Below are 21,375 nucleotides of genomic sequence, written 5' to 3'. Positions count from 1 at the left end.
CCGGCCGTAGCTATAGCTGCCGCAGAGGCATAAATACTGAGAGGAAGATGATCAGGAATAAAGTGGGGCAGTGGTTCACAATCCTGGTCCTCAAGGACCCCTGCCCATCATTTTTTCCAACTATCCCTGCACTTGCTGCTTCTGACTGGATGAACACACCTGAGCCAGGTAATCAGCTGTGGGTAAAAGTTTTCATTTTAAAACAACATTTTCAGTAATACTCTAATCCTCAGCCAGGCTGTTACAAGCATAAACGCCAAAAGTTTTTTTTTGTTCTGCGCTTCAGAACAAAAGACTGATGCCAGACTTATACTGGATCATAATCTGAACATATCCGCATCTCTACTGTCTGTCTGTATGTTTTGTATGTTCTGTCACAAGCACAACACAGGTCTCAGTTTCACATTTTTATCATCCACTCAAACCACAAAAAACAAAAATGACTGAAAAAAAACCAGAGCATATAAAACATCCACAGACAGCCCAGGTGGGCAGAGCTGCAGAAAACAGTATACAAAGGAACAGATACTCTACATGCTCTTAAAAATCCTGTATGCTCCTCTCCTTCTCCAAAGCAAAATAATCTACCTTGAATCCAGTTGTCATGCAGTTTTACAGACTTATGTTTAATAAAAACAAGTAAAAACAATCAGAATTTTGGTAGTCAGTGCTCCTAATATGACCATGGATAACAGAATATGACAGACGATTAGCCAAGAACACCACAGTACTCTGTTCCCCCTACTGTCCAGAAGAACACAAACAGCACATGGACAGGAAAATGGCACCTTCTGTTCGGATACCGACGAGTGAGGCAAGACACAGTAGAGCTCTTTTACTAGTAGCCATCACACAACAACTGATGTAAAGCAACATGGATGCTCTTTTGCTGAATCTGACACAAATGAAGAAGAAGACGAGTGATATGAATGACAGATGAATTTGTGTAGGACTGTGTTTTCTGTGTGTGTACCTGTGCTTGCTGGTCAGTCTGGCTGCTCTCCATGATCCTGCTTAGGTGTTGATGAAAAATCTCAGTGTGGGCTCAGGACAGACTTGGCTCTCATAAACCTTGTTGACATTTTACCAGTCTAACACACAAATATGAAATCATAGGAATATACAATATCTGCCGCATTACTGTCACAACAAAGCAGGTTCATCTACATGAAATATTTTATATGTGTGCTAAACTACATGAAAAGAAACACGATTTATAATTTGTTATGATGGCTACAGTAGGGTATAATGGTACGAGGTCATTATTTAATTACAGTACACTCAGTAATTTTGTAATAGTGTCCCATACTTTCAAATTTTCTTCAAGCTCACTAATGATGTTTTTACAAACCACAAAAGTTGAATTAAAAACGTTCATATTTCAAGTCATTACATATTAATTTCGTGAACAAGATGATTTTCACATAATTTTGAAGCAAACACTTTAAGCTACAAAATGCAGTTCAGTGCCGTTTCAAAGGTCTTGTGAACCAATGTTCTGTTTGTGTTTTATGGTCTTATTTCAGTGACTTCAAAAAATGTGTTTTTCACTAACCATGCATAAACACTGTTTTCTCAAAAACACAATCATGTATAAACCTGATGCTCACATATTATTGTAGCCCAGTTTGTGCTGATTACAGTGTTATCAGACTTTAGACATTAATATGTTTAAAAGACACTGAAAAAAGCACAAATGTCAGGGCATGTCAAAACTTGTCCAGGCCCCAAAACACCCTCAGACCCCAGAGGTTAACAAAACACTCTGAAACAGAAATATTAATCTCATCATGGAGCTCGCAGAAATTTAATGGATCGCCAAAGTCAGTAGGACTATAAGTCCCTGTACCAAATTTCATGGTCCATTCAGTCTGGACCAAAGTAGGGGCCCAATCCACAGACTAATACTGCCGCATGACCTAAAATTAATGGGCTCCTTCCCCAACACAACTAATGATGTCAGCTATAGCTGGGAAATACATTAATATTAAAACAGTCAAAAAAGTCAAAGCAAACCACAAAACACAACCAAGCAAAGCATGAAGGAAAAATCTCCAGCAGAAAAATATGAAAATATTAAATCAGCACCCAACCCTAGTTCAGCTGAATTAATAAAATGTTATAATTGTTAAACTTGCCAACAAAAAAGAAGGGAAATGTTAAGGACAAAGATTTAACATCGCAGAAGCAAGGTCTTGACTCACACCAGTTTACAGGCAGTTCAATTGCACTCAGGTGATGTTCTGTACTGAAAGTCTGTGTTCATACTGCAGCATCATTCTCCATAAAACAGCCTCCCTCCGAGCTGACTCTGCTGTGCTGAGATCCTCACATCACTGCGTTCTTGGCATTGGTGCATACAGATCTATTAGAGAAGCAATTTCACCAGTTTTACACTGAAATATTAGTGCATACATTGGCTACAGCTCCAGCCCCAACCCCGTGACCCTGGATGAACCAGGATAGGTGGTAGGTAATAGATCGAGATAGATGGCTAGATAGATACTTTGTTCATGGTGGAAATTTGTCCAGCAGCTCTTATATTAACTTTACACAGAAATTTTAGATAATTTTATATAATATATACAATATCAAGTTAATGTTAAAAAGTCTAATGGCTGTGGGGACAAAGGATCTCCTCAAAAGGTCCAAATGGATCGACGGGTGGATCGATAGATTTCAGTGCGTACATCAGGATGAACATTATATAGCCTGTGAAAAAACCTATATAAGGTGTTTGAAAGGCATTTACTATTTAATACAAAGTCTAACAAATGATGCCATGACTGTAGGAAATGTGATATAAAATTTTTTTTCATTCTATAAATCAAACTAAAAAGTGCAGGATGAACTCGTAAACTAACGCAAACACATAGAGCGATTGCACTTTGCTCATACTAAATTGGGGGTCTGCATGCATCTGATAATTAATTGTTAAGCCTCTGAAATGTCAGAAAATACTGAACAATGTCCGTCACAATCCACTTGTCCAATCAACAGTTCAAAAGACAGAGATGGTTAGTTTACAATTATGTGGAGAGGAGACTAGCAGGAAATCTGGACAAACTGGAACCAGTTTTTCTTGCAATTTACTAAACAATTAGCTTCAGGGCTCGATCAGCATATGAATTAAATTATTAAATACAGGATATTAAAATATCAGCCCAAAAAGCAAACCAACCAGTTCTGAAGTTATTTGTGCTACAACCTGTAACGTAATGGGCTCCATAATTTACTGCTCAGGAAGACACAGAAACACGCTGATGACTGCAGTCCACAACACTTTGAATCAGGGTTCTGATTGACATTAGACACATTGCTGCACATCTACAGCCCACCCCCTGGTACAAACTAGTGCAATATGAGTGTGAGAGTGGGAGAACAGTGTATCTGCCTGTACAGCAGCCACCAGGAATAACCAAATTACATTCAAATAACCACAATTACATTCATCAGTTCTCTTCACAGTTACAGAGTCCTGCTGCCTCAGCTATATTCACAGTGTGCATTGACATGCAACCCTCTTAGATGTGTAATGTACGAATGTATGAGATACAATATTACTTCTGTGACACCAAACTTGGCTTCATGAAATCACCCAAATAACATATGGGAGAGCTTTTAACACTGCCTGGAACTATATGGATGGACTGCTAGATGGAGCCAGCAAACCAGACCCAATCTTTTCACCGCACATTTTCCTGGAGCCCTAGCTGGCTGCAGTGAACACAATCTACTATAAAATGCAATGAATTGGGGGAGATCTGTATTTTTTTTACACTTCAGTCTGAAAGGTGCCTACCCTACAACGCTATTCTTCCTAATGTGTATTCTCAACTATAAGGCTTGTCTCCACCCTGCTGTGAGACAGTCGGCACACTGCTGCTGGGTCTGCAGTGAGTCTCCTCCGTATCAAACATTGTTTGGTATTTACAGGGTCTTGTTGGCTGTGTCTCTCTAGAAACTAAAACTTCAGCACATGAAATGGGCCTACTACCTGAGTCGTGGACATGTATGTCCAAGGTAAAGTAGAACCGATACAGATTTTCTTTTCTTCCTTGTGTAATGAGTGCACTTAACAAGTCTTGACTGGGCTGATCGGCAGCATTTTATACTCAACCTGCACTAAATCCTAAATGTCTTTTGTAAGTACACATCTCATGTTTTTCTGTTGGTGGCAGTTTCTGATAAAAAAGCCTTGACAACTGAGGAGAGTTAATTCAGGCTGTGCTTATTTAAGTAAGAGATATTATCACCACAAGCATTTAATAGCTGGCTGCCAGGCTGATCTACGGCTGAGACAAAAATAGTTTAGGACAGAAGCTTCTGACTTAAAGAGTTTCTTAGAGAGAGAAAGACAGAAAAATAGGAAGATATGTAAGAAAAAACTAAAAACACAAAGGGAAGAGAAGGAAACTTTGAATTCTCTACATGGCAAATGTCTTAATCAAAAATGAGATTTGTATAACAACAACCCTTTTAAGTCAGGGCTCCTCAGTGGAGACCATGGAAACAGACCTTACTCTATTAAGTAATTACTCAGAATAATTTCAGAAGAACGTATGTAAACAACTAGCCTAATCAGCTCTGTAATTTGAAGTTCACAAACCCGTCTCATCTCTTTTATGACTGTGAAAATCAAACCTGTCACCTCAATTCACCACACTCCTCACTTTTCTTTATCCTCCCACATATTTTGCTTTATTCAGGAAGCAAGAATCACATTTTTTCTTCCCATACATTGTTGTGAGTTGTGCTCCTTTCTAGAGCAAAGACAGAACTCAAATACAGGTGGAGTCCAGTTGTACTCTGACGCGACACCAGGAGAAGCCACACGGGGACCATACAGGGTCAAACACTGAGTCAATAACAAAACACAGACTGGAAAATCAACAGTAGATCAGAAACCAGAGATTTCAAAACCCCTGATCGTGACAGAATAATTCTTGTATGTAGTTTTACACTGATTTGTCAAACAGTAGTTTAAGCCAATGCAACACCAGCAACTGCCATTTTAAAAAGTTAATTGCAGTAAAAAAAAAAAGCACACAAGTTGACTGACATTGAAGTCCGGGTTGCCAAAAAAGAAAATTCAGAGACTTAGACCGTTTAAAATGGAACATGAAAAATTTCTCCAGCATTGCTGTTGAATGTCATGCAGGAGTGACATCGCTATAGCTACCAGCCAGCTTACATTACTGCAGCTTTACTATTACTGAACAGAAAAAGGCCCCTTACAGTCTGTAGTTGTCGGGTCCGAGCCTCAGTGTTGCAGTTCCTAGAAATGAGTCCCTAGAAGTGGTTGGTCTGAAAGTGCCTATATAATCAGACAAATCTTCATAGTCGCTCTTACGGGCAATTTAGAGTCACCATTAACCTATTTGCATTTCTTTGGACTGTGGAAGGAAGCTGGACTGCCTATACAAAATCACACACAGACACAGGGAGAACATGCAAACTCCACACAGAAAATCGCCCCAGGGCCGAATTCCCTTCTTGTTGTGAGGTGACAGTGCTAACCACCGTGACGTCATGCCTCCCATAGGTGGGATACCTAAACCTTCAAAATTTCAGAATGCACTTTGATCACACTGCTGTCTTCGATATGCCTCATAGCAGAAAGAAAATGCAAATCCTGAAATTACAACATAAACATTAAAATGCACTTTAAACACAAAAACAGTATTAGTATTATTTTTATCAAAAGAGCTCTGTCCTTACTGAAGCAAGGGCAAGGATCTGTGTGACAACTTCCATTTTACAACACAGGACTAACACTCACGTTCTCTGCAATTATTGCTAAGCTGTGTGGACAGGACCTTTGTCTCTGGTTCACTTAAATAAGTCTCACTCAGCAAACTGTAGTGTTTTTCAAGAGTTTTATTAGGAGGAAGACAAGAGACTGTGGTGTCCTCAGTGACCTTAACAGCCCATCTCATCTCACTGACAGAGAAGTGGAGAGGAGAAAAAAGAGAAGGCTAAGGAAACAAAAGGAAAGGGAAAGGAAGGAAAAGTGAAGGAGAAAAAGGAAAGATAACAGAGGTTAATGAAAAAAAGAAAGGAAATTTCAAGTATTGAAAAAGGAGGACACCTGAGAAGAAAAAGCACTCTGTAAGGAAAGAAAAGAAAAAAGGAGAAGAAAGAATACTGACAATCAAAATCCAAACATATGCAAACAAAAAAAGTAGGAATGGCATTCATGATGAGACCTGAACAGAGAAAATAAGAACAGACTAGTGAAGAACACAGAGAAGAAGTGTAGTTCGGCCTCCTGAGAACATCTCTTTTTCACATGCTGGAGCCTCTGATGAGTAAACAACAACAGGAGTCTAACTGGAATGAATACTGAGAACTGAGAGAATTTCATCACGGGGCAGTTTATAGAGACACGGCACTTCCAACACCATGACTGTCTCCACTGATCTTTCCTCACTGTCCTACACCTTTCTATTCACTCATTCATGCATGACACTCTCAGCCAGACTTCAGTACAGCCATTTCTCATCCCAGTCTTCTTTTCCTCTCTACTCTTGTGGTGATGACTGAGCCTCCCAGCCCCTGCCTCCCTCTGACATCCTTCAAATTTCTGTGTTTGTGTATGTCTGTCTCTTGTTCCTACACTCCCCTCCTCTGAGCAGTTTCTCAGCTCCAACCGTGAAAGATTAGATGGAGGGTTACATAAGTTTCCTGTCTTTATATCTTTCAGCAGCTTTCCCTCTCAACACGCCGCTCTCATAATCTTTGTTTCTCACAGTCAGCTGTATTCTCAGTCTCCCGTCTTCCTTTTCACATGCACTTGTCTTTTTCTCTCTCTCTGGAAGACATAGCCATATGTTTGTAGTGTTACAGCACTGTTAGTGTTCCAGTTGTGTTGTCTTCAGTATAAATCAAAAACAACCAGCCCCTACTGAATTTCCAGTGTTAGAACAACTAATATTTGTTATAATTGTTCCAACTTCAGTGTTGGGCAAGATACTCTGGAAAAGTAATTAAATTACTGATTACTCCTTTTTAAAGCAATCAAGTTATTGTTCTGATTACTTTATTTCAAAAGTAATTAGTTAGATTACTTGTTATATTAGTAGTTACTTTACTAGCCCCCCCAACCCCTCAAAAAACAGAATAACCTCTTTAACTAACTCATGAATTAACTTTATTGGGAAGTGCATCTCAGAACAAACAAAATGAAGCCTCTCGTGACTTTTTAACCCTGTAACTCAAATATTAGAACAGATTCTTTCTGCATATTCCATAAAATAAAATATCTGCCTGCCTCCTGGTCCTAATGTTCTGAGTGAAACAGTGAAGTGGAGTCAGTGAAACAATGGTTGTATTGATACGTTTTACCATGCTGTGCTGCCCTTCTACGTGTTTAACAAATTGGATGGGGAGTTTTAAACTGTTGATAGGGTTTTCTTCCCCCCACATAAATGACAACGCACAACTATGTTTTTGTCTTTCACAGAAATAAACTCAAACTAATGATTGTATTTCCAGCTGGTGAATGCATACTCTTCACTGTCCATGCTGAGTGTGTTTACGTTTGTAGTAGTTGTAGTTAATCTCTATATAACTATAAAGTTTTATTGATTTTCATTTGTGTTGTTGCTGAACTATTGACTCTGGTTACGAAGTTACTAAGTTTCATGTGTTTGAACTTTGCTGGGTGGAAAAAGAAATTATTGTTCCCATCTTAGAAAAACATTCTTAGAACTTACAACCCAATAAGTTACTCTCTTGATTCACACATGACCAGTGAGATTTAAACCAATCACCAGCAACGATGCAGCACTTCCTGGACCAATCACATCGTGCCAAGCATAGTCATGGGACTAACCAGATGGATTCCCCAGATTGACCTTCCCCAAGATCCTCTTGCTCTAAGGAGAAAGACTCTCAGAAAGAGAGCTACACGAGAACCATGAAGTAGAGATTATTTTACTGCCCACACATAGGAGGAATGAAGACAACCTCCCTGCATGTGACTGTCCTCCAGCTGACCATTTCACGTCAACCAACTCCATGAGGCAACCCTGCAGCGGCCAGATGGAGAGCGAGAAAAGGCAATGAATGGACCGAGGCCCGAAGCCCAAGACCCCGGTTACGTCTACTCTCTCGTACTGCCGCCGGTAGACTGCAGTTGGACCAGCCCACAGCGGAACAGACTAAGCCTCAGTAAATCCAAGGAGAAGCAAGAAACCTGTGGCTGTGCTGGCTACTACTAGAGCTTCCTCCTAAACTGTGTTTAGACCTCAGACTCCAACACAGAACATAAATTAATTTCAAGATTTCTTTTCCACCACTGCAAACAACCTACTGTTAGACTGTTGTAATGTTTTATTCTTTAATTCAGCTAATTTCTCTGATAAGTTCTACCTCCATTTACCCCTATGTAAATAGCATGTACATACAGTGGGTACGGAAAGTATTCAGACCCCTTTAAATTTTTCACTCTTTGTGTCATTGCAGCCATTTGCCAAAATCAAAAAAGTTCATTTTATTTCTCATTAATGTACACTCAGCACCCCATCTTGACAGAAAAAAACAGAAATGTAGAAATTTTTGCAAATTTATTAAAAAAGAAAAACTGAAATATCACATGGTCATAAGTATTCAGACCCTTTGCAGTGACACTCATATTTAACTCACATGCTGTCCATTTCTTCTGATCCTCCTTGAGATGGTTCTGCTCCTTCATTGGAGTCCAGCTGTGTTTAATTAAACTGATTGGACTTGATTAGGAAAGGCACACACCTGTCTATATAAGACCTTACAGCTCACAGTGCATGTCAGAGCAAATGAGAATCATGAGGTCGAAGGAACTGCCCAAGGAGCTCAGAGACAGAATTGTGGCAAGGCACAGATCTGGCCAAGGTTACGAAAGAATTTCTGCAGCACTCAAGGTTCCTAAGAGCACAGTGGCCTCCATAATCCTCAAAGGGAAAAAGTTTGGGACGACCAGAACTCTTCCTGGACCTGGCCGTCCAGCCAAACTGAGCAATCGTGGGAGAAGAGCCTTGGTGAGAGAGGTAAAGAAGAACCCAAAGATCACTGTGGCTGAGCTCCAGAGATGCAGTAGGGAGATGGGAGAAAGTTCCACAAAGTCAACTATCACTGCAGCCCTCCACCAGTCGGGGCTTTATGGCAGAGTGGCCCGACGGAAGCCTCTCCTCAGTGCAAGACATATGAAAGCCTGAATAGAGTTTGCCAAAAAACACATGAAGGACTCCCAGACCATGAGAAATAAGATTCTCTGGTCTGATGAGACCAAGATCGAACTTTTTGGCGTTAATTCTAAGCAGTATGTGTGGAGAAAACCAGGCACTGCTCATCACCTGCCCAATACAATCCCTACAGTGAAACATGGTGGTGGGACCATCATGTTGTGGGGGTGTTTTTCAGCTGCAGGGACAGGACGACTGGTGGCTATTGAAGGAAAGATGAATGTGGCCAAGTACAGAGATATCCTGGAAGAAAACGTCTTCCAGAGTGCTCAGGACCTCAGACTGGGCCGAAGGTTCACCTTTCAACAGGACAATGACCCTAAGCACACAGCTAAAATAACAAAGGAGTGGCTTCGGAACAACTCTGTGACCGTTCTTGACTGGCCCAGCCAGAGCCCTGACCTAAACCCAATTGAGCATCTCTGGAGAGACGTGAAAATGGCTGTCCACCAACGTTCACCTTCCAACCTGACAGAACTGGAGAGGATCTACAAGGAAGAATGGCAGAGGATCCCCAAATCCAGGTGTGAAACACGTGTTGCATCATTCCCAAGAAGACTCATGGCTGTACTAGCTCCAAAGGGTGCTTCTACTCAATACTGAGCACAGGGTCTGAATACTTATGACCAGGTGATATTTCAGTTTTTCTTTTTTAATAAATTTGCAAAAATTTCTACATTTCTGTTTTTTTTCTGTCAAGATGGGGTGCTGAGTGTACATTAATGAGAAATAAAATGAACTTTTTTGATTTTGGCAAATGGCTGCAATGACACAAAGAGTGAAAAATTTAAAGGGGTCTGAATACTTTCCGTACCCACTGTATATTGTAAATAGCTGAGTAAATCTTAAAAAGTCAACTGTGACTGGCATCATTAATGTTATCTCACACAGTAAATACTTCACTGAATCGGGAGAACTCTCTCAGATTGTAGACTGATATCCTGTATTACTCATTAATTGACTGGTTTAAAGGATCTGGTGCCCCAAATTATTAAGATGGTTTATGATATTCATAAATCATAAACTAGACATAATAAGGAGTCCATCTTGGGACCCCTTTTGTTCAATCTTTACATGTTTCCTTTCCTTTAGGCAAGTTAATACGCACCAATAATGTGTCCTACCATAACTATGCAGATGACACTCAGATTTACATATCACTCACAGCAGGTGAATATGGGCCAGGCGATTCACTGTGAATCGACTGATTTTAAACATGCAGTCGTACAACCACTACTCTGTGCTAGAAAAACACAGGCCGATCTCCAGGCTGACCTTCCTCTCAAAGATTTTAGAAACAATTGTGTACACACAACTGAAATCATTTTTGGATGAACATGACATCCTGGAGGCTTTCCAATCTGGCTTCAAAACACATCATAGCACAGAGTCAGCCTTGCTAAGGGTTTTTAATAACATCCCCATTGCATCTGATGCTGGTGATTTTGTGATCCTTGTCCTACTTAACCTAATTGCTGCCTTTGACACAGTGAACCACTACATCCTAATATCTCGCCTGCATGAAGTTGTGGGTGTTTGTCCCCCTGCCCTAGATTGGTTTAGGTCTTTTTCTGTGCATCTTGCTGGCTTCGACTCCCCCTCTGCTCCCTTGTCCCATGGGGTTCCTCAGGGTTAGGTCTGGGACCTCTGCTTTTTTAATTTTATTTGCTTCCTCTGGGATCTATCCTCAGGTAACATGGGGTCTCATTCCATTGATTCTCAGCCATTATCACTGATGTAACTGTGGTTCAAGAAGTTATCAGTTGGTGTACACCCACAGTACATAGGAGACCTGTGGTAGTTATAGACAGCTTTAATGCAAGTCACAGTCTTTTCCTAAAACTGATCAAGTAGTTTTAACACCTAAACCTGAGTGGCTCTACTCAACTCAGTGGCTATAATAACTAAACCTGATGAGGTGGTTTATAACCGAAACTGACAGAGTACTTCTTATGCTCAAACCTATGGGCCTATGTAATGACGACAGTGAAGATCAGTGGGATGATAACAACCTACTGAACCCTCCAGTAGGTAAATAGGAGCCTACCGAGCCATAATTTGGTCTCTTAAGAAGCAATATAATGGACCGCTAAATGAGTGACAAAAGTCCTCAAAAATCAGGTGTTTAGGCACTGAATACAAGAGAACACAACAGAGCTGGTACAAAACTAATGTTAGTTCTTATTGACTTGACAGTGTAATAAGTTTCATATGGCCAATGTGGGCCATATTTTGGTATTAACTGCCCTGACCAATGTTATGGTATATTCTGAAAAGAGTACAGATCAGTCAGTGGTCCACGTTTTATGGCAAATGCTCCCACAGAGCTAGGAGGTGAAAGATTATTGATAAGAGACACAACAAATTACTGTTGTGGTCTGTTCATACCACACAGTATGTGTGTGAAAATACTGCCTATTTCAAAACAACACACCAACAATACAGTATAATACTTTCTCTTTAAGCTGCTGAATATTTTATCAGGCTTTTACATAGTGTAGTCTCTCAGCCTCCACTTGCCATTTGTCAGGAATCCAACTGAATTGTTAGTTCAGTCATATTTTATGTCCACGGGCTTCTACCTTCGGTTTTTTATCAAATAACCAGATATTTCCTAACACAGCTATTCACTCACAAGAAGTTTTTCTGGGGTAGACATGAAACTAGATATAAAAACATGGATTACTATGATCTTGGGCGGAAACACACAACTGGACACTGTCAACTCTAAAGCTTCCAGGAGCTGTGGTGCAATAACGCAGCAATATAAACAACACAAAAGTCACAAAGCAGAGCAGTGGATCTCTTTAGAAGGTATTCCCCTATGATTGATGGTTGAAGAGTTATTACCCTTATTAGTCCCACAGTGGGGAAATTGCATTGCCACCCAAAGTGCACACACACAGCAGTGAACACACACACCGTGAACAACCAGCACTGCGGCGCCCGGGGAGCAGTTGGGGGTCCAGTGCCTTGCTCAAGGGTCTCACCTCAGTCGTAGTATTGAAGGTGGACACTCTGTCCCACCAACAATTCCTGCCGGACCTGAGACTCGAACCTGCAATTACAAGTCCGACTCCCTATCCATTAGGCCACGACTGCCAGGAGACACATCCTCCATCTGCTCACTCTATACAGTTAGTCAGTCTTTTTTAGACGCCTTTAATGTAGATGATATCATGTCCTACAGCTGGTGCTGCAGACTTTTTACTGCCTCAGTGAAGCAGTGAATACAGAAATGAATAGGATGTTTCACTCTGTTGTTGCTCTCTCCGCGCTACTGAAGAGCACAGTAAGACAGGACTAATCTGGGTTATGTGGGCAGTGATGTTACATAACCACACAGTCTTTATCAAAACAATCTGAACTGATAAAATGCTATTAACATGCACACCACATGTAATATAATGACACATCCATTTCCACACACATACAGATTGAGTGAAAGTGAACAAGTGACCTGCTTAAGACTCTATTTGGATCAGTCGCTAGTGTCTTCATATTCATGTCAGCTGGTGTGCAGCTTTCCATAACCAGTTTTGATTATTACTAATAAGCATAAGGGTAACTTCATTAAACAAAAACATCTCACACAGGAAGATGCCTGCTATGAAGGTGACTGTAAGCAAGCTGGGTTTACTGGTCTACATGTTGAAGTGTCACACTAACTCCAGTGTAATCCAGTCCTGTAAACACCTAACCTCAAATTATTGTATTATGGGATTTTTATAATAAATAAATATAAATTGATAATAAATATTCATTTTGTTGTATCACATTTGTCTAGTTCAGTTCAACAAGTTTTGATTTGTTCTTTTATTTGTTTGTTGTTGTGCTATGTATTTAGGCTGTTACATTTTCCTCACATCTAAGAATCGAAAATCACAAAATATTTTAACAATTTAGCATAAAAAAGGCTAAAAGCATCGATTGCTTAATAAAGAGTTGCACATTGGACCACAAACATAAAAAATGCAAAAGATCAGCAGTGTTATATTATTAAAAGAGCTCAGAGGTCATAAGGTATGCTGGGTCATAGAGGGCAGTCGTAATCTACAGATTAAAGCTCATGACCAGTCGTAGGGGATTCATTTATTTGTATATGTGTGTATTTCTGTGTGAGAGTGTATTGTGCACATTTCATGAGACCCATACCCAACATACTACCTATTGTTTATCTGGTTGCACTAGTTCTTTAATAGTCAGTAAGTCATGTGTACATAGTATTTGCTCTCATGTGCTTCTATAATCCTTCTCCCCACTTGTAAGTCCTCTTTTGTGTCTGCCTCCTCTTTTTGTTGATGCAAATAGGATCTTAAGAATAGCAGGGGCATGGCCATAAAATCCTTTTAAAATCTCTCAAGTGAAATATTCAGCGGTAGGTTTTAGCTGTCCTTAAGTCTAAAATCAAACCCAGATGCATAATTGAGAAAGCTGTCAAAGTTGCAAACTTACAGTTCTCATATTTTTGTAATTAGCTGTAGTAAGTTCAGCATTTTATGAAGCTACAAGTAGATTTCATTTTCTTTTCAAATCACAAATGTAAAACAGTGCATGCGTTGAACTCACAATACCACCAACAGGGGTGACTACAGTATAAACATAACATATGAAAGATTTTTTAAATGCTTTGTAGATTGTAGGAATTAGTCCCTCAGTAAATTATCAAGGGAATTTTTTTGCATAAACTGGTAAAAAAAAATTTACATTCTATGAAAACATTCAACTTTGTTTATAGAGTTAAATGTCTGCTGGAAATGAAGTAAAATCTACCGTTTTATGGAGTAAATGGTGAAAAAACTGGCATGTTTAAGCAGAACTATAAATATTGTTTGCCCATAATAATTCTAGTCAGCAGACTGTTTTTGTCATGTTGGGATAGGATAGATACTTTATTTATCCCAATTGGAAATCTACACCTTCCAGCAGTCTCCACAAACTATAAAAATATACACACATACACATATATGTCAATTTTTTTTTTCTTAAAGGTCCTGTGCAATTTGAATGTATTAAAGAGTCCTTTTCACACCGGGGTGTACAGTGCATGGTGTATAGTTGCGGAACAGATCGGGACAGAGAATAATGTAATGTCAGCACTTAGTGGACTTAAAGAGTTGCATGGCATGTGGGAGGAACGACCTCCTCAATCTGTCAGTTGAGCAGGGTAGTGACAGCAACCTGTCACTGAAGCTACTCCTTCGTCTGGATATGATGCTGTGCAGTGGATGCAGTGTTATCTCCATGATTGACAGGAGCCTGCTCAGCGCCCATCTCTCCGCCACTGATGTCAGGCTGTCCAGTTCTAAGGCCACAATCAAGCCCGTCTTCCTCACCAACTTATCCAGATGTGAGGCGTTCTTCGTAATGCTGCCTCCCCAGCACACTACTGCTTGGAAGAGGGCACTCATCACAACAGTCTGATAGAACATCTCATCTGCAGCAGCTTTTTACAGATGTTGAAGGACTCCAGCCTTCTAATGAAGTATCTTTGTTGTTTACTTTTTGATTTGAACCACAGCACATGTAGGCAAATAGTAAACACAGTCTACTCCATTGCTGAACTTATGAACTTATGTCATTACTTAGCATTCACTGGTCATAAAACTGTGTGACAGGAGCCAAGTGATGAATATGTTTTCATCACTTGGCACTAGTGGAAACTGAGTGCTGACAAAAACCAAATGCAACAAAGTGCAACGGAAATATGTTTAGGGAATAAATGATAATGTATTCAAAGCATGTGATTTAAATGTCACTCAAACTCTTAGTTCTTTTATTCTGCAGTCTGTTGGGGAGGCAGCATAAAACACAAGGATGCAAGGCGGCTGGACAAACTGGTGCAAAAAGCTGGTTCAGTGACTGGAATGAGGCCGGACTCACTGGAGGCTGTGGTGGAGAGATGCACAGAGACAAAGGTAGAGTCCATCCTGGAATACACTGACCATCCCCTTCACAACATCCTGATGGAGCAGAGAAGCAGCTGCAGCGGACGACTCACCTCACTGAGCTGCAGGACTGAACCATACAGGAGATCCTTCATCCCGACTGCCGTTAGGCTCTAAAACACCTTAGCCAATGGCACAAGACTAACCAGCACGTTACTGACTACTCTTACTACTTAGTACTTATTACTTTCACTACAAGACTCCCTGAATTTACCTTTGGGGATTAATTAAGTTTATCTGATCACATCTCATGCTTGAACACAAGCAAACATCCATATGATTTTCCATAATTTTAGCTGGAGCTCAAGTTGTATTTTCTTTCACTGATTAAATGTGCTAAACTTGGATGGGAAGTGGATTCAGGATTTCTCGCATCCAATTCTTTATATATGGCACTTGGTGGTGGTTAAAACAGTTAAAGCTAACATTTTTGTAAAATAGGTGCAGATTGGTGGATTAAATGGATGCTTAAAACGAAAACTGGTCTGAAAAACACTCAATATTGGCACTAGTCCACTTGGCAGGATGAGCATTTCTTTGCTTAAAAGCAGCACGTGTGGAGTAACTTTGTAACTTTGTTATTAAACTAAAACCCTAAAGCCAGAATTTGCCTTTAATTCTCCCATATTTAAAAAGATATAACTAAACAATGGATATTGTAACAAGACTAGGAAGTGCATATTCTATTAATCTGCATCTTTGTTGTTTTAAAGTCAAAGAACTTCAAGAATCCACCAGAGCACTAAGTAACAGAAGGAATTAGTATAAAGCCATATCAGAACCAAAGCCGTCAATTCAGACGCTATTGTTGTCATTACTGTAAGTCAAAGCACAACAATGGAGACAGATCAGACATGTGACTCAAATAGCCAAGAAACAGAAACAGCAAGCTTTTTCACAATACACCCTAGTTAAGCCACAATAAAAACAATGAGTGTCAGAGGGAGCCAGAGTCTCACAGGGACTCTCTTTAATTACAGGATGCTGGTTTGTACAAAGAGCACTACATATAACACTGAAGTACAAAGGCAAAACTCTCACTGATGAGTAAGAAATCCCTGCAGGATGTCTGCAACTGTTTTCTGCTCAGTAAAGAAATCACAAGAGAAGAGAAAAGAAGAAAAGAAGTCACACTAACTTTACATGCTCTTAGTGGGACCTCTGCACCTGGTAGTTTGTCCACTCTTGAGCAAACTGGCCCAGTTTTCTCTGGATCGATTGGTGTCTTCACCCAGTGGTGAGTTTCAGCTCTGTCCACAGGTATTCAGATACATTTAACCAGGACACACAGCTGACCGTTTCAGAACCATCCAAACTTTTCATCTCATCCACTCTTGATACTTTTAGATGTATGTTTTAGGTCATTGTCCTGTTGGTTGTGTTATGATCTGCGACAAAGACAGAGCTCTCTTGATACTGGGCAGTAGGTTTTTCTTCAGAAAGCTAAATTAATCTTCTGATTTTGCACAGGCACCATGTGAGAAATGCAGAAAAGCAGATCCATAGCATCGCTGAGTCAAGTGGGGATGGTGATTTCTTTAAAAGCTGATATGACTCATCAAAAGGCTCTCATTGTGTTTCATTTGTTTAAAGGACACTCTCCTAGAAACGCTGTCCCTGCAGCTTCATCAATTATTATAAAACTGTCAAATATGCAACAACTCCCCTCTTTTCATTTGTTCATTGTGTTATTCTGTGGCAAACCAAATGCTGAAGTTGAAGGGGCAAAGTTAAGAAAGTCCTCATTAAACCTCAGGTGTACTGGGCCTCAGAACTTTCTAATTGGTCTTGAAAACTACCATGTTAAGAGGGATAAATAACTCTGGGGAACCTTATTGACCTGCTGTGACATTCAACATACAGTGCCATCATTCGGCACATAGTGTGTGCCGAATGATGGCACTGATGGCAACTGCTTTAATGTTTGACACTGCAAGCAATCAACCTACTTTGCAGTAGGTTATGAATACAAAAGCAAAACTCCTACATGCCCATGTTTTTTCTACAACATAAAATGTAAACAGACCACAGCTCATTAAGCCTCTAAGATTAGTGAAATGTAAAATGCTGACACAACAAATGATTCTCAACATGTTAGAAATCTTGTGAATGTAACCTTTTGACCTTTCTTAATTAATCTAAGTGAAAAGTGCAAACAAAGAGCCTTAGAGGCACAAGAAACAAAGACTGTGTTTCCCACAAGTAGAAAGGAAATGCCAGTTTCACCTCACTGGAGCAAAGGTCGCATTAAGTTCACAGTTGTGAGTGTCTGTGTCTATACATGCAACTGTGTGTGTGTTTGTGCAGCCATTAAGTTAGTGCTGGTGTGTCTGAGAGGAGAATGAGCTGGATAAGTGTTTTTATTCTCTTTACCTCTGACTATGACTCAGATGATATTTTTCTGTCATAAAACTGCAAGAAATAACAAATGATTTTCCTTAAGTGTTATTCCAAAATGTCTAATACATAAAACAAACATGTTTGTAGGGAAAAAGAGGGGAGAGGAGGAAAATGGCTTTCAATAAAGCAAATAACTAACTGTAACAATGTGAAAGGTCAAAGCTCCCTATAACACACTATCTCCAAATTTTCAGCACAGGTTATAATTTTCTCCCATCATCCATCAAATCCAGAGCCAAATTTTCCATCTTCTGATGTATCACTACTACACCTGTATACTTTGTACAGTAATGTAAAGCCATGCAAACAAATATTCTTTAAGTAAAATAAATTGCAGCATGTTTCAAGCTCATACAGATAATAACAAGCAGATCATGTCAACGTTAAAGAGAAATGCACAGATTCAGAGCCGCAAACGGCAGAAGAGCCAGCAGCAAAAAAAAAAAAAAAAATCAGGGCTGGGCTCATGACCATAACCACCAAAACCACCCAAAGACCAAAAGCATCACTGCTAAAAAAAACATTAAAGGGTTGCCACACAGATATGAACAGCCTGCAGCTAGGGCACAGATGTAGATTATAACACACCAGCTACAACCAGTGGATGATGTTTACACTCTGAGGAGGTTCATAAATATAAAACTGTTTACAATTTAATTGCAATAAAGCATCTACAGAATAACAAATATTAATGCAACAACAGCAGGCATCCTGTAAGTGGTATGGTAGCATAATAGTGTATATAATATGCAAAACATTAAGAGGGTTTGTGGTACCATTTATCCTGCATAGAGAAAGTGAAAGAGAGACCAAACTGTTACACTAAGAGAGAGCGAGATCAGGACTCACGCATTGCAGTAGGGTTTCTTGTCATAGCCTTTGTAGTTCTTCATGTTCAGGGTCATCTTGCAAACCTCACAATGGAAACATCCTTTGTGCCAGTTCTGGAGACAACACACATACACAGATGTATATATCAGTAAAGGATTTGATGAGTCTGTTTAGATTCCCCCTCATATTTCTAGAGAATCTACTTTCAGAGATCGACTTGAATTAAGGTCCCTTGTGCTGGTGTTTCAGCTTTCAGTCACATCTCCAGGGTTCCCAAGTGAATGATGTTGCTTATTTGTCAGAGAAGTTTTTGTTTTTTTACCATATGACTTAGGAATAGACCCACATGATAACAAATGATTGTAAGTAGAAGCAGATGTAACCACTGTCTCTGTTCAAAGATGGTCTCAGGTGTCAGACATGACTGTCGGCCGCCCACTGACTCCTGGTCGATGACCTTTGACCTTCCCCAGTTGATGCTGGGAGTCTTTCAGGTCTGGTCTTCGCAGACAGTCGATGTCTGTGTCATGTGCTTATTTAGTCCAGGATTCTTGTTGTTTCACAGGTGTAGTTTTCCCCACCTGTCACAGGCAATGCCATACAGCACTGAGGTTTTCCTCTCCAGTAGGTCCTGTCTCTACGTTCAAACTTTTTCTCATAACTTCTTTTGTTTTGTTGCTGCCTTGTGCAGAGAAGCAAAGAGAAATGCTTTAACAAACTAAATATATACAATGGGAGGCTGAATTATAAATGACATTTGCACAGATCAAAACGTGACAAACTGCACTGCAAAATTAAGTAAGACAGCTCATTGCCAAAATTTGCATGTTCAGCATCCAGTTCAGATGCCTGTCTTTAATTAGGGTTATTCAAATCCTTAACTTTGATATTTTGAACTTGCTGTATTTCTACTAAAAGTGGGTATGGTTACAGTATAGCTAGTGCTAACTTTGCTATTGTATTGGACATTGTAGAGATTCAGGCAAACAAGTATTGTTTAATAGAGACTGTGCTAACTTATAAATATCTATACTATGACAAGGATCCAACTGCCATAAACAACACCTCCCACCCCCTACAGGACATCTTGAGTGCTCTGAGCACCACCTTCAGTGACAGGCGGCTACACCCACAACTTTCACGGCACTTCACACACAGTGTTATCATCTGATTTTAATTATTATTATTTTTGGCTGTCAGCTTTATAACAAAACGTTTTTAGTCTAGATCCAGGCTTGGTTTGTCCATTCTGGGCTACTGTAGAAACATGGCGGCGCAACATGGCTGCCTCAGTGAAAGGAGACCTGCTCCCTAGATTTAACAGGCTCATTCTATGATTAGGAAACTGCAATGGTTGGTATTTTCTGGTGATTACACACTAATGACCACATGTTTATGAATACTGCATTCAAGTTCTGCTATTAGATCCCTCTAAGTATTATGTCTTTAAATGTTTTATGTCAATATGATCAGAGGCCGTCTATATCAGTCAATGTTGCCTTTCAACATCTTTGAACATCAAGTTTACATTCATTTTTTTCACAGCTGTGTTACCATTGTATGGAAATGCAATCACACCGGTTTCTGTCTTGCAATTCAAGATCCACTATTTCCTTTCCAGCCAGCAGGACACAGTTTTTCCTGCCACCATCTTTTCCACAAGTACCTGCTCTGCACATATATCACAATGTCTAGTGAGCCTTTGTTGCCATAGCCTTACAGCCTCTGTCATATGCATTGACAGTCCTTGTGTATGTGATCTTCAACTGACTCCGCCTGTCCTTGTACCAATTTGTACCTGTTTTTCTGGTCTGTATAAAATCTTGAACCCTCTTTGACAATGTTTTTGCGAATGTGCTGTTTGCCGAATATTAAAAAAAGGAACCAACTGTGACTGTACTGTTTGTTCCTTGTGTCTTGGTGTCAAATCTTACCTGATCTAGTCAAAAAAGGACTGCACCACTCTCACCTAATAGACAGCTTATAAGATCACCCTCCTCATGGACTGGGCAATGCTCTGGGACACTGCAATGTAGGCATGCCAGTCTGAGATATGCTGTTCCAAGATGAAGTTATAAAGGTGTTCAGCAAGACAGCAGCAGGAAGGCAACTCATGGGTTGCTTCATCTCCAACAGGAACAGTCTTAGACTATCTAAGTTGTAGACCTTGGTGACTCAGAGTAGGTTAAACAGAAATTTCTTCAATGACATCTAACATCTTGGACTTCATGACTTTTTAAGACATGAGGTAGTGGGTCTTGGGTTCCTGAAAGTTCCCATTATCATTGAGAGGGCATGTGGAATGTCAGCAGCAGTAAATACCCAGCAACTGAATCCCTCTGCTTTCGTCAGACCTCTGCTGAACTGGTTAATTCATCACACTACTCATGTTTGCTTCATCCTGACATGTAATCCCAATGAGCATATTAACTTTTCTGTCACAAACTCAGTACAGATTCCACTCCTCTTGGTGATTCCTTGGTTTTGCCAACACAACCTTCAACATTGGGAAGATATTCATTTGGAGTTCACATTGTCCATCCAAATGTTAGAGGTCTGCTCCACCCTCATTTTCTAGAAATGTTGAGAAATATTTAAAAAAAAACAGATCTGGCAAATGTACCCCCTTTAATAAAAAGGTTTAAACAAGGGTTTCAACAAGGCCTGGGCAACCTCACTTTCACCTCCACCATAAAATTGTGCCATCCACTTACTGCCGGTGACATACTCTCCCTGGGGACAAATGGAACAGTACATCTCAGAATCTCTTGCTGTGGGAATTATCCATCCATCCTCCTTATCCACAGGAGCCAGTTTTTTCTATGTACAGGTTTCAGGGACTTCAATGACATCAGCAAAAAGACCACTACCATTAGTTTCTTCTTTCTTTCTTTACCAATGTAAAGATATATTGGTATTAGTAGGTGCTAATAATCTTCTCCAGGGATTGTATGTTATCAAACGAAACATCC

General features: G+C 40.0%; 1 protein-coding gene and 1 pseudogene across 1 annotated transcript in view; both read right to left on the bottom strand.

Annotated features, from left to right (window-relative positions):
* Positions 1-21,375, bottom strand: part of LOC113143885 (zinc finger protein 208-like) — a 905,597-nt pseudogene that overhangs the window by 536,431 nt on the left and 347,791 nt on the right.
* nebl (nebulette) overlaps positions 1-21,375 on the bottom strand; it is a 142,744-nt gene that overhangs the window by 118,683 nt on the left and 2,686 nt on the right. Inside the window, exon 2 of the mRNA XM_026329538.1 lies at positions 18,422-18,516. Coding sequence (XP_026185323.1) covers positions 18,422-18,516 — 95 coding nt within the window. The remainder of the gene's footprint in view (positions 1-18,421; positions 18,517-21,375) is intronic.

This window comes from Mastacembelus armatus, unplaced genomic scaffold (genome assembly GCF_900324485.2).
Source record: "Mastacembelus armatus unplaced genomic scaffold, fMasArm1.2, whole genome shotgun sequence".
Classification (NCBI taxonomy): domain Eukaryota; kingdom Metazoa; phylum Chordata; class Actinopteri; order Synbranchiformes; family Mastacembelidae; genus Mastacembelus; species Mastacembelus armatus.
This window is presented reverse-complemented; position numbering and strand designations above follow the sequence as displayed.